Here is a 17,457-nt window from a genome sequence, read left to right as displayed (position 1 = left end):
AAAAAAAAAAAAAAAGAAAGAAAATATCCCTCAATTTGGAATTATTAAAGGGCAGAACATCATGTTGGTACCAAATTGTAGTTCTAATTTTTCTAAGTGATCATGTACCAATTTAAGCTGCTCCCAATATTAAGTATGTACTCCAATTTTTCCCTGAACCTCAGAACTGAAAAACAAACTAACTGCTAAAATTACTGTTCCTTTAAATCAGTGTAAAGATGCGTTAATTTGTTCCTTATTAGCTGCAAAGCTGAATAACTTCCCATTTGTGTCAACTGCTGGGTCACCTGTGCATTCCCATACTTTCAGAGGCTTGCCAGCTTCCTCAGAGTTGGCTGAGTGCTACTTATATCCACACTATTGACCAAACCAAGACATCCTAAAATTCTTAAGCAACCAGCCACCCCAGTGCCCGCATGCTGGAAGCCATGGTACCTGTGCCTCTGCGGGCTTCTTTGAGAGCTCCGTCAGGAAACCCCACATGCTCTGCTTCAGCTTCTTCATGTCCATCTTTTTGGCAGTCTTTGCATAATGAATTTCAAATTTATTTACCTGAAATTGGTTATGACAAAGTAAACTAAGCAGGAGAAAAGCTAATTCATGTATTAGGTTCTATCACATCACTTAATGTAAAAAACTGGAGTCCAAAGGAAGCCAGTTTAAAGAAAGGAGTTAGAAAGCTCTCCTATTATATAGGAGAACAGAATTCTCCTTCTCAAATCCAATTCCTATTTCAGCAAGTATAATTTTTATTAAGACTGACCTAGAGCTTCCATGTAAGAGATAATAAAGTCAAATACATGTATGAAAACCCCAACCCCATCATCATTTGCTTTAGAAAATGCCGTTTGGGGGGTTTTTTGCAGATGCTTAATGCAAGCAAATGTAACACAAAAAGAAACTAAGATTCTCTAAAATAAAACAGTTGCTTTCCTGAGCTGTGTAAATGTGTCTTTTCTGCCTACAGTGTTTATTTGCATTTTACTTATAATGGGTCCCACCCTAGTCATGTCTTATCAAGGTCTTTGAAGAGATGGTCAGTTTCAGAGCATCAACTCATTCTTCACAGTGCAGTTTAAGACTCAGTCACAGGTCAAACTTGAGAAGAAGAAAAACCAAGCAGAGTCTAACATGACTTTCATATAGGAGATGAAACAATGAAGTGAATGAAGCCACCTTTGCCCGCTCCATCCATACCTTCTGAGGCTCAGCCACCAGATTTGATTCTCCGTAAGTCATGATGTCTATTCCTTGCATTTCTTCAGAAGCATCATTATTCTCTTGTGGTGTTTTAGAGGGGCGGCAAGAATCAAGTGTAAGGTCAAAGGCCCCAGATGACCCCACAAATAAATCATCTGGCTCTTCATAATCACTGTCAGCAGCCTAGACAAGCAAACAGCTCTTTAAAGTTGGGCAGAAAACAATCAAGACAGCTTAAAATGTCCTCTACATGACAAGAGCAAGCATCCTGACAGTTCAAGTGACTCAAGCTTAGGAAGAGTTTTAGCTGCCTCTAGTTATCGTTCTAAGCGAACTGAAGCTGGGTGGATCTCTTCATCCACACTGAGCTCTCTAGCTGGAAGAACTTAGCCTATAACTACCATAGTGTTCCTTTTGGATTTGACCAGTTTAGGATTTGCTACCAAAAGAAGAAGCAGAGGAACCACTGAATGAGCTCCTCAGTGGCTTCAGGGACTTTGTGGACAGTGCTCCACCAAGGGCAGCCCGAAGACCAGCAGCAGTGTAGGCACTCCCTGGGGAAGTCATGAGCAAGCCACTGCCACCCAGCACTGGACGAAGACACAGATGCTCAGGAGGTGGCCAAGGAGCTCCTCCACAAGTTCCCCAGATGAGACCATTTGTTACCAATAATTACAAATTATTACTAGTTCTGTAATTATTTGCTAATAAATTTTCGGCTCCCTATCTACAAGGTAAAGTTGAAGTACTGTCATTAAAACAGAACAGCCTACTACTTGCAAATAAGACAGGACAGTGGAGACAGTCTTCTCCAGGTGCAGGGACACTCATGTAGACTAGTACTTCTCCCCTCTGTTACTCCTTCTCCATGTACAGGGACACTCATGTAGCCTAATACTTCTCCCCTCTGTTACTCCTTCTGCAGGTGCAGGGACACTCATGCAGCCTAATACTCTCCGTTACTTGTATTTGCTATCTCATATCTAGGCTCATGGCTCTCAACATTATGGCGTCTATTCTCCTTGTAAGATAAGCAGTCGATAGTGAAGGTTCATTATGTGAAAGTCAACATCACAGCTGAGCCTGGTCTCCTAAAGAGGAGCTACCCCACAGATCCAGTACCCATTACCACATCACCTTCACGTGTCTATGTTCTATCTCCCTAGATAAAATAATAGCTTCTAAGAATAGGAAGACTATTTTATGTACTTTTGAAACCCCAAACAAAGAAGGTAAAACACTTTTCATAAGCTAAAGGCTCTATCCACCTAAAAGCTGACTGATGTACTTGGGCATGTCATTTCATTTCATGAATATAAGGCTTGAGGCAAGTCAGGCCAAAGTCAGGGCCTTCACCCCAGCTCTGTTCTGTTTCTGGATGCCTAAGGCAGTACAGACCCAGTATCCAGAAAACTCCCCAATTCAGAGTGTCCTACAGGGAAAGCAGCGAAGGGAACAGGAGAGCAGGGCCCACCTGCTAGACACATCTGCATCTCTCACCTGTAAGCCAGGACAATAGTTGGATGTGTCGTTAGGGTTGTTGTAATCATAATCGTCAATTTCTTCATACCGCTCACTTCCTGCCTTCTGTTCCTGGGATTTTTTAAGTAACTAAAACAGAAGAAAAAAACAGGTTTAGAAAGCAATTTCTAGAAAAACAGCTACTGACCTAAGCTGGGTAAAGAGATTCCTTCCATAAGATTACAGACATTCAGAATGAACAGGGTCAGCTTTTCAGCTACACAGCTCTCCTGGGTAAGTGAAGGTAATGGAAACAGACCCTCCGCTCATCTAGGCCAGAGCAGCTCCTTCCTACCCAGATAGCAACAAGGGCTGCTACACACAACTGCACTGGAAAAACTGTTGTTCGTAGGTGCCATCAAGGTGACCAGGATCCAGAGTGACATCTTGGGCCATCCTCAAGATCACTAATATGTTTGAGCCCATAGAGTCACTGTGTCAATTTTGTTGAGGGTCTTCCTCTCTTTCTCTGACCCTCCATCTTTCCCAGCATGGTGTCCTGTCCTAAGGACTGGTTCCTATATGCCCCAAGTACGTGATAAAACTTTCACCATCCTTGCCTCTAAGAAGCATTCTGGTTACATTTCTTCCAAGACAGTCATGTTTGTTCTTCTCCAACACCACAACTCAAGAGCATCAATTCTTCTCTTTATCACTGTCCAACTTCCACATGCACAGAAAGTAACTGAAAAGACCATGGCTTGAATTAAGCATATTCTAGTATTTAAGTGGATACCCCTGCTCTTTAGCATTTTGGAAAGATCCTTGACAGTAGATTTCCCCAGCGATACTTGGGGAATCTTCTAATTTCTTGACTGCTGTTACCATGGATGTTGACCGTAGATTCAAGTAAAATAAAATCACTGATGTTGTATACTAGTCTAGTGGTAAGGATTTTTGTTTTCTTGATACTGAGATGTAGTCCATAAAAAAGGTTGCAGTTTTCGACCTTCAGCAGAAAGTGCTTCAAGTCCTCTTCACTTTCTGCAAGCAAGGTGTGTCATCTGCATAATGTAGGTTATTGTGACTCTAATGCCATACTCTTCACATAGTCCAGCTTTTCAAATGATTTGATCAGCATAGAGACTGAAGAGGTATACAGAAAGGATATTCACCTCTATACACACCTTTCCTGACTTTAAACCATGCTTTGTTCCCATGTTCTGCCTGAACATAAAACATAATTAAGCATCTTTCTGGTATCTCTCTGCTTTCAGTCAAGATATATCTGACATCAGCAATGATAACCCTTACTCTATGAACTCTTCTGAATATAGCTTGAATTTGAAAACTGGTTCCTTTATTAAAATTAAGGAACTCTGGTGGTACAGTGGTTGAACATCCAGCTGCTAACTGAAAAGTCCAAACCTACCAGAGCCTCTGAGGGCAAAGGGTATGGCAGTCGTTTCTAAAAGGGTACAGCCCTGTGAACCCTGCAGGCCGTTCTACTGTGGGCTGGAACTGACTTCACAGCAACAGGTCTTAGCAAAAATGAAAAACAGCTGGAAATCCCTGACTATAGATTTCTGAGAAGTCAATGTGTTGCTTGACCAATTTTGGCAGGAAAGTTCCTTAATTTGCACATTATCTGTCTCATGGTGGTAGGTAAAGAGAACATTCTAGCTCTTCTCCCAGAAATTCTAGCCATGAGTTCTTGACCTCATTTTGTGTCCTTTTAAAGGACACGTTTGCTTCCTCTTTGGGAATGCCCACTGACTATGGATCTTAAAAATATATGCAGACCTTCAGAATAGTAGTTTTACCTGAGGTGTGTGACTCTGATGAGGGAGGGAAGCAAGGTGGGAGGTTTGTACAGTTTATGAAATATGCTGACGAACTTTATACTCTGAAAAACAACCTCTTCCTGAAAAACTCTCACAAAGTTTTTGTTAAAATAAATAAAAAATAATACTGGATGAGCATTTATTATTTAAAAGATATATATATATACACATATATACATGCATACCACAATTTTTAAAGTTCTCGTTTTAGAATACTCTCCCGTGATCACATTCTGTAAGAAAATGTTTCCCAAAAGTCTACAGGGTCCTTCTCATGTTTCATCAAGTTACTGAACTGCACATGTGGTTAATACGTATAGTACAAGCTACAGTGTTTAATCATCACTGTCCTAGCTCTGCTGAAATAATGTGAGATCTCTGGCTTCTGCTGCCAGGCCGTCCAATGACACATAGGGAAATTCATTCCTATGGATAATCTGAAGCTGTGCTTTCCTTTGTAAAACATTACGGGAAGGGAAAGATTAACCAAAGCCCCAGCTCCAGGAGTGCAATGCCCCTGTGACTTTTTTCCTACCTTGATCACATTTGAATTGGCAAATTACTACCCAGGCCACATAACTGAAATGTTAACAAGTGCGTAAGAAAAACTGGTGGTTCAATGGTGGAATTACAAACTGGTTCCTCATGCCCAGTCATCACCCATCTGTCAGAGGACTGCAAGTTGATATAAAGCTATATAGGTTTCAGTAGGATCTTTCAGATGAAGAGAACAGGAAGAAAGGACAGGAATCCACTTCCAAAACTCCACAAGTAAAAACCCTATGGATCATAGTAGCCTGATACAATTGATCCTAGGGATGGTATGGTGCAGGGTGCAAAGCCAGACCCCTTTTACTCCACTTGGTTGACCAATTCAAGGGCATCTAACAGCATCAACAGGGCTGGAGGGTGGCCTGTGACCAGAGAAAGAAGTAGCTTCAACATGTAATGTCACAGGGCTTCATTCCTGTTCTATCATCCTCCTTCAGCCTGGCTGCTTTCCTGCCTCAGGGACCTAGAATACAGAGACAGTTGCTGCTGGGATCTAACAATACTGATCATAGGGACAGTTCCCATTACTGCTGCAACTTTGTATCTTTTTGTGTTTTTAAGATTATTTTTGTTAATTTAACAATACTGATGGAGGGGAGAAATCTACTAGGGTTTGTTAATGAAACTAGAATATGAGAAGTCAGTAAATTCAGGGAATGAATATGTATCACAAAGACCTGTGAAAAAATTGGCAGAATAAAGGAAGAGGAAACTACAAAATGCCTATATGTAGATCCCACAGAGTTCAGCAGGCCAAATGCACATGAGCAGGATCCAAATAAAACAGGAATTAGTTCGGTTACCCTGCCACTTGCTTCAACCAAATAAAGCAGAGTTAAATAAAGCCTCATTATAGTGGAGCAGTACATGGTCTAGAGTCTCCCTAATAGCAATTCTAGAAGCCCAAGAACTTGTTGAATATCTGTCACCAAAGAGTGCAGCACACACATCACCCTCCGTGTCACCACCGGTTTGCATCTGTTGTTAGATACCATCAAGCTGACCCTTTGAACAACAGATCTGAACCTTACCCTCTCCTGTGCCATCCTCACATGGTATCCTGGAGTATCTCTAAGATGCTCAAGCTTACTGTAATAGTAAATATGTCAATCTAGCTGGTTGACAGTTTTCCTCTATCTCTCAGACCCTCCGCCTTTCCCTGTATGATGTCTTTCTCTAAGGACTGGCCCCTCCTTGCCTCTAAAGGGCACCTGGGGGCACCTCCGAGACAGACTTGCTGCTCTTTTGGTGGTCAGTCTGCGGACTGCTCCAGACCCTTTTCCAACACAACTAGAAGAGGTTTCTTCTACTCTGTGGGAAGTACCAAACCAGTGGATCCGCAATATTAATGGGCAAAAAAAGTCAAAGTAATTACTGCTGAACTGAAGTTGGTTCACAGCCGACCCCGAGCAGGTCTTGTCTTCAGAGGCTGTAAACCACACAGGAGACTACCCATCATTCTCCCATGGAGCTGCTGGTGGACTCGAACCAGCAGGAGGAGCTGTCTTTAAGTTAGCAGTGCAATTCTCTATGGACTATGTCACCAGAGCTCACAATGTCAATAAAGGGACAGGATGCAAAAAATTATTAAAAGCAAGTCAAAACCCAAAACCTTCTGAATTTATCTTCCCATGACCAACACATCCCCTCCTTCAGGCTCTTCTTTCCCTCAAAGGCACTGCCTGGCAGTCATATGGGACACCTTCCCTATACCATAAGCAGGAGTCCTGCTGGTGTAATGGTTACGTGCCTGAATGCTAATCAAAAGGTCAGAAGTTCCAATCTGCCCATAACTGGTGATCAGCTCCCATAAAAATGAGCCCTAGGAAACACTGTGGACATACTATACTTAGTCCTGCGGGGTCACTAAGCATTACCACAATACACTAAAAAACAAGTCTGGAAATAACAGGGGTGAAGGGGAGCTAAACAGCACCTCACCCTGACACCTGGTTTAAGATACAACTGAATGAGGTTATCAATTTCATAATGGAAATCTGTAGGAAGAGTGGTAGCTCTCCAATTCTGGTTCTCCAAGGTGCTCCTGGTCAGAACAGTGGCAGCCTGTTAAAAAAGAGAAAGTCACTTTGAGATATCTTTAAAAAGAACAGTCAAAGAATTTTTTTTTTCTTTTCTCATTTTTAAAGGCAACTGAGAAGAGTTTGAGCAGCACTAGCACAAACAGCTGGCTATTATCATACTCACCTACTAACTAGGAGAGTGAGGTTCAAATCTACACAGAAACACTTTAAAAGCAAGCCCACCAATTCTGGAAAGCAGTTTGGCGCTTCCTTAAAAAGTTGAACACAGAAATTCCATATGACCCAGCTATTCCACTACTTGGAATATACCCTAAGTAAACAAAAACTGAGGCACAAACTGAGATTTGTACACCAATGTTCATAGCAGCATTATTCACCATCAACAAGAGCATGGAAACAGCCGAAATGTCCAACCACAAACAAATGGATTGAGAAACTATGGTCCATTCACACAATGGAATACTATGCAGCATGCAGGAGCAATGATTTTGTAAATCACTATCTAACTTGAGAGGGACTGGAGAGCATTATGCTGAGTAAATTAACTCAGTGCAAAAAGGATAAATACTATATAAAACCATTATTGTAGACTGAGTATAAGGATCCAAGAGGGGTGGGAGAGGTTGGAAGTAGAGGGATGAGGATGTGCAGGGGGAGGGAGGGGATTAATCACAATTTGATGGATGGGGCAGTGAGGGAATTTGAAAGAATTTGTTCTTGAAAACAATGTGTTCAAAATTCGTAAATAAACTAGTAGAAAATTAATAAACAAAAAAAAAAAACAACACCAAGCCCACGATAGGGCCCAGCTATTCCACTTCTAGGAAACATACCCTGAGCGAATCAGGACTGAGACATAAACCGAGATCTGTGCACCAATGTTCACAGCAGCATTATTCACTATCATAAGAACATGGAAAGGGAGCTCTGGTGGCCTAGTGGCAAGAAGCTGCACTGCAATTCCAGAGGTACGCAGTTTCAATCCACCAGATGGTCCACTGGAGAAGGAGGGGCAATCTCCTCCTGTACCAGTCAGATCCGATTTGACGGTACACACACACACACACACACAAATAATAAAACTGAAAGAAAAAAAAAGAACATGAAAAAGCCCAAAAGTCCAACCACAATGGAATGGACTGAGAAACTGTGGTACATTCACACAATGGAATACTATGCAGCACAGGAGCAATGATTTCAAAAGTTACTACTACCCAACTTAGGAGGGACTGGAGACTATTATGCTGCGTGAACTACTCAGTCCCATAAGGATAAATACTGTATGAGACCATTATTATAGAAATAGATAACTAATAAAACATGTATGAAGATGCAAAGGGGGAGGTTAAGAGCAGAGGAGTGAGGATGGGAAGGGGGAAATCATAGGATTGCACAAACTGATGGTTGGAAGGAGAGGAGCATAAAGGAATTAAGAAAAATCGGGCGGGGATCTGGAAAGACAGGGCAATGGTGGGTATTGTTCAAGGTTGATGAATTGTATAAAATATAATGAATGGGTATGATGGCATGAAACACAATGTGAATGAAGGATAGTGTGAAACAATGTATATGAACTTTGTAAGCACACTAACATAAAAGAAATTTTTTTTAAAAAAAGAGTTCAGTAGAGAATTTCAGGAAGAAGGAAATTATGAAGGGGAAAAAAAAGCAAGTCCAGATAATTGAGTTCAGAAAAACTGGTCCTGCAGCTCCTCCAGAGCATGACTACCCTGACACATAGGGCTGCCAGGCACAGAAAGCCAGCTACAATGGTCAGTCACTAGTGAGATCCAAGGTCCTGGAGCTCTACATTAAAATTCTGTTAAACATGATTCCCCTTAAGATAAACTTGGTTTGATTCTGAAATGGCATTTGTGACTATTTCTCAATGTATTTAGAGAATATGGGAGAGTGAAATCAGTTGTTTTAGTTAAATTTACAATGAAGTTTGAAAAACAAAATCTGAATGTGGAAGAAAAGTGTAACAAGAGAGCACAAATGTTAATGAATGCAGGACAGACCTTTGTTTTATGAAAATATGCATCAAAGTCAGTATCATCTTCAAAGTTGATTTCAAAATCCTTCTTTGTATTCTTCTTTCTATTCTCTGACTGAGAGGTAGCATCTTCTGTAGAATGAACACAGATGTCAGTATGGTCCCTTCTGTGGCTTAAAGTATTTGCTCATCTCACAAAACTTTATCAATCACACAACCACATCTATACCTGTGCATTAAATCATGTATGTCTCAGACCTGTAATTTGTTTTCACTTAAACAATTTTTAAAAACTATGCTAATTAAGTTCTTCTGAAGGACCCCCAAACCGCTGGTCCTGTTCTGTCCCGAGTGGACGGCGAAGACCCAAGACTCCAAGACACCGGCTTGATGCAACAGCAAGAGATAAGAGGTTTATTGCCGAGCTCCGGCCGACTCTTATCTCTGGCAAGAGATAAAGGAACCGACCGAGAGCAGACAAAGTTGGTTTTTTTTATACACTTTAGGGGGATACAACTGAGTATCAGCTTCTCATTGGGTGATGAAAGCACAATTTGAATTCATTGGTTCAGTGTTCGCTCAGGGTTTACACAGCATTGTTGCACGTAGCACTTGCGGCAGTCACGTAGCACATGTAGCAGTTAGATAGATCTTTAACCATAGAGTGGTGTCATAAATTCTTAAGTATACAGTGAGTTCAAACTCCAGGGCAGTGGAAAAGCACAAGATACATTGGTTATCAGTCGGGAAACAAAGGCACATGGGTTATCAGTTGAGCTTATTTGTTCTGCCTTTCTGCTAGCTATTCTTGAAATACTGTTGCCCTGGATACCTGGGTGTGGGGCTTTAAAAATTAACTTAGCTGAGAACTATAGAAACTTAAGTTTAATTCAGCTGAGAACTATAGGGACTATTTTAATTTCAATCTTTTCACTTCCTTTCAAAGGGAGAATGCAAAACACAGACTGTTGATAACATCCATGAATAAGACCTTCTGAAGATTAAGTCCCTGTGCGTATCAAAAATTTCTCAGTAGGGTGAAAAGAAAACTCACTGTCTGGGAAAAAAACATTCGGCAATAACATCTCAGACCAGGTCTCATGACTAAAGTTTACAGAATCCTACAGGGCCTCTATAAGAAAAAGACTGATAACACAATTACAAAATGGGCAAAGGACATGGGAAGATCTTGGGAAAAGGAAGATATTTGGATGGCCAACAGACACGTGAAATAATGTTCAAAATCCCTGGCACTAAGAGAATGCAAATCAAAACCACAGTGAGATACCATCTTACCACAGTAGCAGGGGCAAAGTTTAACAGAACAGCAAATAATAAATGCTGGAAAGGATGTGGAGAGATTGGAACTCTTATGCACTGCTGATGGGATTGTAAGATGGTACAACCACTCTGAAAGGCAGTTTGGTACATCCTCAAAAAGGAGAATACAGTGATTCCATATGACCCACCTATTCCACAGTTAGGAATATACTCCAAGGAAATTAGAACTGAGACACAAACTGAAATTTGTACACCAATGTTTATAGCAGCGTTATTCACAAAAGCAAGGACATGGAAACAGCCCCAAATATCCATCAACAAATGAACGGATTGAGAAACTGGTACATTTACATGATGAAATACTATGTAGCACTCAGAAGCAATAATTTTGAAAAATCCTATATAACATAGGAGAGGCTAGAGAGCATTATGCTGAGTGAACTAGTAAGATGTTTATGGATATCCAAAGAGGGAAGGGAAGGGTGCAGAGAGAGAGAGCTGAGCTTGGAAGATGGGAGGAAATCATAGGGTCACAGAGTTTGGTGGGTGGAGAGGGGTAAAGGAATTAAGAACGATCCAGGATCTAAAAAAATAGTAGTGGGCACAGATCAATGATGACTAATTTTTTAAGATACAATGTATAGCTTTCCTTCTCCATCTTGCTTTGTGTGGCCCTGTTTTGTCTTCACTATGTCTTCTCATAGACTTTAAGGATCAAGAGGTTCCTGGCCAAGAAACAAAAGCAGAACTGTCCCATTTCTCAGTGGAATTTAATGAAAACTGGCAATAAAATGAGGTACAAATCCAAGAGAAAGCACTGGAGCAGAGCCAAGCTGGGCCTCTAAGGAGCCACACATGAAAACAGGTCACATAACAACAGACCAAGGAGAACTGGAAGAGCCTAGCTGGACCTCTAAGGAGCCGTACACAGCACTGCAGGACACATAACGGACCTCCATTCATCGCATCACATTATGTCAAGCTAACTGATATGCTACCATATCAAGTTTAAAATTAGGTCACAATCTGATCACTTTCCACGGAACGCGTTTCGCTTTGAAGCACCCATGTTTTCAAGAAATACATAAGACCTATGGTGTGTAAAAAAAGAAAAAATACACAATGTACAGAAATGACTGTAAGAAACACAATGTGAATGAAAACAAATAAGCATTAAAATATTTTTTTAAAAACCACCACCCAAGATGCTGCACTTCAATCCCAGAGGTATGTGGTTCAAATCCACCAGATGCTCTGCTGGAGAAGGAGGGGGCAATCTCTCCTGTACCAGTCAGATCTGATTTGACAGTACACATAAAACTAATAATAATAAAAAAAAAAAAAAACAAAAAAAAACCACCAAGGACTGTTGGCCTTGCCCTCAGAGATGTGCAGAGCACATCCTTGTACAGGAATGCAGGAGGGCCCTCCAAAGCCTGGTCATTTCCACTTACATCCCTGTTTGAGATCATGGAAATACTGAGCAGTACACGACATGGCCCCACTCTCCTAACACCAGGTACTTGCACTCCCCACCCTGAAGACTCCATCTTACTTGACCCTTCATCTCAGGCCAGGTCAACTGACCACCCAACCAAGAGGCTGCCTCCCCTGGAGTTTTCTTCAGCTCATCAGATGGTAAAACAGTACAGTAAATGGCCTTCCCCTTCCCCTTCCCTGGCTGAAATGCTAACAAGCTAGTCACCTATCTGATCTCTTCCCATTCCACCTAGGAATACATACGTTTGCGTCGAGGTCTAAAGTGCCAATGCTCTGGGCCAGCCCACATGGACATGGTGCGGGGACTGAAGTAGGAATATTCTCCAGGTTTCATGGACAGAAGAGGACACATGGTCCTAATGTCTCCATCTCCGAGGGGAATGAGATCTTCCCTGTAACAGACATGAAATCAAAATGTTTACATACATACAGCTTATGCAGTAGTTTGAGATTTTCTACAAACAAGCAACATATCTCAAAATAAGTCCAATACTTCACTCACTCACTCACTCACTCACTCACTCACTCACTCACTCACTCATTACTACCGAGTCAGAATGGATCCACAGCTGACCCTCCAGTGGATTTGTAGAGGCCCATCTTCCTCTCACCAAGCCACTGACACAGTCAGATGACCAGAGAGGACAGTGCAACTTCCTGTGGACTATCAATCACACATCCATGTCACTACTGAGACCCCCTCCTCCCTGTGGACTGTCGCCCACAGCTCAACTTTTACTACTGGGACTCCCTTATTTCCCACTTTTCAAAGTACCTTCCTGACTTAAATTTTATGACAACACAAATATGCGCATATTACAGCACACCATTAAAGTCAGTTGTGGGCATACTTGGAGGAGAAAAAAGCTTCAAGTAGTCATTGGCAAAGGAGTATAAACTACATTTTTAAAATGTTATGGGGAGATGAGAATCTGTACCAGTCATTAAATTTTCTGAAGGGCCAGTAGAAGCAAAGACAAGCTCTAAACTATCCGTGGGACCTAATTCTCTAGGAAAAACAAAATGATGGATATGTATGCGTGTGCTAAGATAAGTCTGAGATCAAAATATTTACATTTGTTCGCATGGAATAGTAAAGATTTTATTAGCATCCTTGTGAAAAAAACCAACACAAACAAATGGATGGAGAAGTTGTGGTATATTCACACAATGAATACAATGCAGCACTGAACTCACGAAATACAAAATGGGTGAACCTGGAGGACATTATGCTGAATGAAATATCTCAGGCACAAAAGGACAAATAATACATAATGCCACTGTTATAAAACAGGACTGACATCAGGGTTGGGGAGAAACTAAGAAAAGAGGGGGTAAACAATGTACACTGAATTGAAATGGATGAGGGAGAGAAATGCTTAAATGGAATATATGATTAGGTATTATTTGCATGACAACAGTCAAGAGTAAGTGCTACATAGTAAAATGGACTCGGGGGTTGGTGGGGAATTGTATAACAATGAAATAATTTTTTTTTTCAATGAGAAAAGTGAACTTCGGGAAGGGGTAAGCAGGGAGAAAAATGTGCAACAATGAATGAATAGAAATCCATGTTCTCTATGAACTTTCATTAAAACCTCAATTAAAAAAAACCCTAATGCAAAAAGCCAAGTTTTCATACGGAATCAATCTTGAGGATTAACAGGAATAAGAAGGGATGGAGAGGGGAGTAAAACTTAAACAGAAAAACTAGGTGAAGTGAAATATATGTATATAAAAACACCCAGGGATCTGAGTAGACATTGTAATAAATTCCACTCAATAATTATCGTTAATACTACATGAAAATGTCTATGAAAGATCGAATGAAAAAAACCAGTATGATTTGTAAACTTTGATGCAAAAGAAGTTTTGGTTATTAGATGGAAATTACTGGGAAGCAACAGGCAAAGCTGTGACCCAGGCTCTGGAGGCTTCAATCCTAGCCACTCAAACCCTCCTTCAAGCCACGATGCTGTAGGACAGGTAGTCCAACACCACCCCGCGGACTCAAGCTGCCCCTCCATCACATGTCCATAACCCCTTCAAGGGGAACGCTTCACTTCCCAATCACAAGATGCTCCTGCAATTTTGCACATTAACTTAATTTCAGATCACACCACCCAGCACACAGCAGAACACCTCCATGTTCATGCGTGCACAGAGCATGTCCTACAGGCAAGCCCTGCACCACAGAGGGATTGGCTGGAAAACACAGAGAGAGCTACATGGCTGCAGGAGCAGCACATACAGCTGCTGAGACATACAGCACGTCATCAGGTGCTGCATAACGCACACATACAGCGTGCCACTTTTAATGCTGTAGGTATGTGCTAAAACACTGTTACCACAGCCGCTTACATCACACCTGTATTTATAAAACCTGTGTTTTTCCCACGTCACCTTAATTAAGAGCCAAATCTCACTGCCATGGTACTGACCTTGAATATTTTACAGATGAGTAGACAGAGCAGAACTGCTGTTTAGAGTTTCCAAGACTGTAAAACTTTACAGAATCAAGACAGCCTTATCTATGAACCACCACTACCAGAGTGAGCTGGAGTCATCCAGGAAAATTTTAAAAATTAGTAATGAGCGTGCCTGACTTTAGCTTCAAGACTCTTGTTGACTAGTCAGGGTGGGGCCGCAAGTCCACAACCTACTCAGCACGCCAGGCCAGTTAAAGTGCTGAGCGGCCTCTACACACTTCCACTAACCTTATTCAGTTTGTTTCCTCATTTGGAAAATGAAACAACAGTGTCTAATTACAGGACTTTCCAAGAATCCAGTAATTATATTTTACATATTTTATAAACTATATGAAAGAACTCTCTGATGCATAACAAGTGATAGCAAAGACCATGGCCTGTATCAGATGCACCTTAGTCTCCAGAGAGACACCACTGCTCTTCAGTACTTTGGAGAGGTCCCTAACAGCAGACTTCCCCACGGCAATGCGCCTTTTAATTTCCTGGCTACTGGTGCCAAGAGTGTTGACTATGGAGCCAAGCAAACTAAAGCTAATAATCTCTTCACCATTCATCCTGATGCTGCCAATTGGTCCAGTGGTGAGAATCTTTGCCTTCTTGACATTGAGCCTCAATCCATATTGGAGACTGCAGTCCTAGACCCTCTGCAGTAGGTGCTTCAGGTCCTCCTCAGTTTCAGCAAGCAGGGTTGTGTCATCTGCATAACGCAATCACTTGTTATGCTATCACTTATTATGTATCAGAGAGTTGGACAATGACCAAGGAGGATAGAAGGAGAATTGATGCCTTTGATCTGTGGTGCTGGAGAAGAGTATTGAGAGTACCATGGACTGCTAGGAAAACAAACAGATTCATCCTGGAAAGGGTTAAACAGGGTGGCTCCTTGGAGGCAAGGATTTTGAGGCTTCGTCTAACATACTTTGGACATGTTGTAAGGAGAGACCGGTACTTAGAGAAGGACATCATGCTTGGGAGGATGGGGGGACAGCACAGGAGGGAAGGCCCTCTATGAGGTGGATTGATTCAGTGACTGGGGTAATTGTGATTAGAGTGTCAGAGACAGTGCGATTGGCACAGGACAGAGCAGAGTTTAGGGATGTTGTACATAGGGTTGCTATGAATCGCAAGCGACTCGATGGCACATAACAACAACAAATGAAAGAACACACAGTATCTGGCACAAAATCCGAATAATAAAGGGCACAGTAAATGTCTAGTCCCAATCTCTTTAAATGGATGAGAAAACAAAGACCCCAAGGGTATGAATCTTATCTTATCTCTTTACTACATACCACTAGGAGGGGCAGGTGTTGCTCAGTTCACACATACACTGAGCTGCCAGCAAATGGCCAGGATGATGCCAAGAGCCCAGAGGAGGGAGTTTAAGTGCAGACAAAAGTCTATAGACTAAAACACACAGCTCCGACCCCTAATTGTGTTGGCTGTGATAGGAGAAAGAAACTTCTTCAAAATAATCAAAAGAAATCTGCAAAACCAAAACAGAAGTGGCACTGTTCTCTGTTGTCATGTGTCTCAAACATCACTTCACTGTTTAGGAAAAGTGAAAGCTCTTCACTGTCACCTGAAAATACCAGAAAAGCTCATTCCACCTGCCGGCCTCCCCTTGCACTGGCTGGCCTGCGGGCCACCTCCCCTTTCTCATGTTCTAGAAGATGGGTGGGAGCAGAGACCAAACCATGCAATGAGAAAGGTCCTGGATAGACAAATTCTGCCTTGAGGTGCCAATATTTAGCCATCTTCTCCTCCTCAGATTTCTACCTGGATCTGAAGAAACAGTATCAACCAAATTGTTTCCCATAGGCAAATGTTGTTGTTAGGTGCTGTTAAGTACAACTCATAGCAACACTATGAAAAGACGTGAACCGTGCCTATCCTTGACCATTCTCACCATCTCTGACACACTTGAACCCTCTGCTGCAGTCACTGTGTCAATACATCTTATTGGCTGTCCCAAATCTCAGGCTTGCAAAGCTACTGTTAGAAGCACAGGAGTTGTTGCTGTTGTATGCCATGTTGAGTTACCTGTGACTCACAGCGACTATGTACAAGAGCTCTAAACCCTTCTCTATTCTGTGCCAATCTTGTTATCTCTGACACACCTACCCCCATTACCCGTCACGGAATCAATCCATCTTATTTTTTTTTATGTTACTCATTTTAATGAACATTTACAGAGATTTTTTATTTCCATTCATTCACTGTTGCACTATTCTCCCTGCCCACCCTTCCCCCCCAGTTCGCTACTCTCTTTGAAAAGTAAAAGAAAATTTTTTTCATTGGTATCAATCCCCCCGCACCCTCCCCCCACATCCCCAAGTACACTCCACTATGCAACCTTAATCCTGGACTCTTGTGAAACCATAATGCCCTATCATATATCGCTTTTTAAAAAAATTTTTTTTTATTATTTTGTGTGTGTGTGAGTGTACCGTCAAATCAGATTTGACTGGTACAGGAGGAGATTGTCCCTCCTTCCCCGGCAGAGCATCTGGTGGATTCGAACCATGCGCCTCTGGGATTGTAGTTGCAGCTCCTTGCCACTAGGCCACCAAAGCTCCCCTCATACATCGCTTTTAAACTGTTCACTCCCTCATCTGTTTAAATGCAGTATACATAATTTATCCAGTTTGTCTCAGTATTACCCCAACCCTGATGTCAGTCCCATTCCACAACAGTGGCACCATGCAGCATTTGTCCTTTTGTGACTGAAATACTTCACTCAGCATAACGTCCTCCAGGGTCACCCATTTTGTATAATAATTCATGAGTTCCTTGTTTTTCAAAGCAGTGTAGTATCCCATTGTGTGAATATACCACAGCTTCTCTATCCATTGGTTTGTTGATGGGCACTTAGGCTGTTTCCAACTCCTTGCTATTGCGAACAAAGCTACAATAAACATGGGTGTGCATATATCTCCTTGGATGTCAGTTATGGTCTCTTTAGGGTATATTCCCTGTAGTGGAATTGCTGGGTTAAATGGTATCTCTATGTGCAACTTTTTGAGTGGTTGCACCATTTTACACTCCCACCAACAGTGAATAAGGGTTCCAGTTTCTCCACAACCTCGCCA

At 41.7% G+C, this 17,457-nt stretch overlaps 1 protein-coding gene across 1 annotated transcript in view; it reads right to left on the bottom strand.

The window, feature by feature from the left end:
• The window catches only part of NCAPH (non-SMC condensin I complex, subunit H), a 40,512-nt gene that overhangs the window by 5,397 nt on the left and 17,658 nt on the right, over positions 1-17,457 (bottom strand). Inside the window, exons 9-14 of the mRNA XM_006900696.1 lie at positions 12,120-12,268; positions 9,121-9,227; positions 6,999-7,121; positions 2,701-2,811; positions 1,198-1,383; positions 436-552 (exon numbers count right to left, since the gene is read on the bottom strand). Coding sequence (XP_006900758.1) covers positions 436-552; positions 1,198-1,383; positions 2,701-2,811; positions 6,999-7,121; positions 9,121-9,227; positions 12,120-12,268 — 793 coding nt within the window. The remainder of the gene's footprint in view (positions 1-435; positions 553-1,197; positions 1,384-2,700; positions 2,812-6,998; positions 7,122-9,120; positions 9,228-12,119; positions 12,269-17,457) is intronic.

Source organism: Elephantulus edwardii, unplaced genomic scaffold, assembly GCF_000299155.1.
Source record: "Elephantulus edwardii isolate Elephantulus edwardi_28Jun2011 unplaced genomic scaffold, EleEdw1.0 scaffold00291, whole genome shotgun sequence".
Classification (NCBI taxonomy): Eukaryota; Metazoa; Chordata; class Mammalia; order Macroscelidea; family Macroscelididae; genus Elephantulus; species Elephantulus edwardii.
This window is presented reverse-complemented; position numbering and strand designations above follow the sequence as displayed.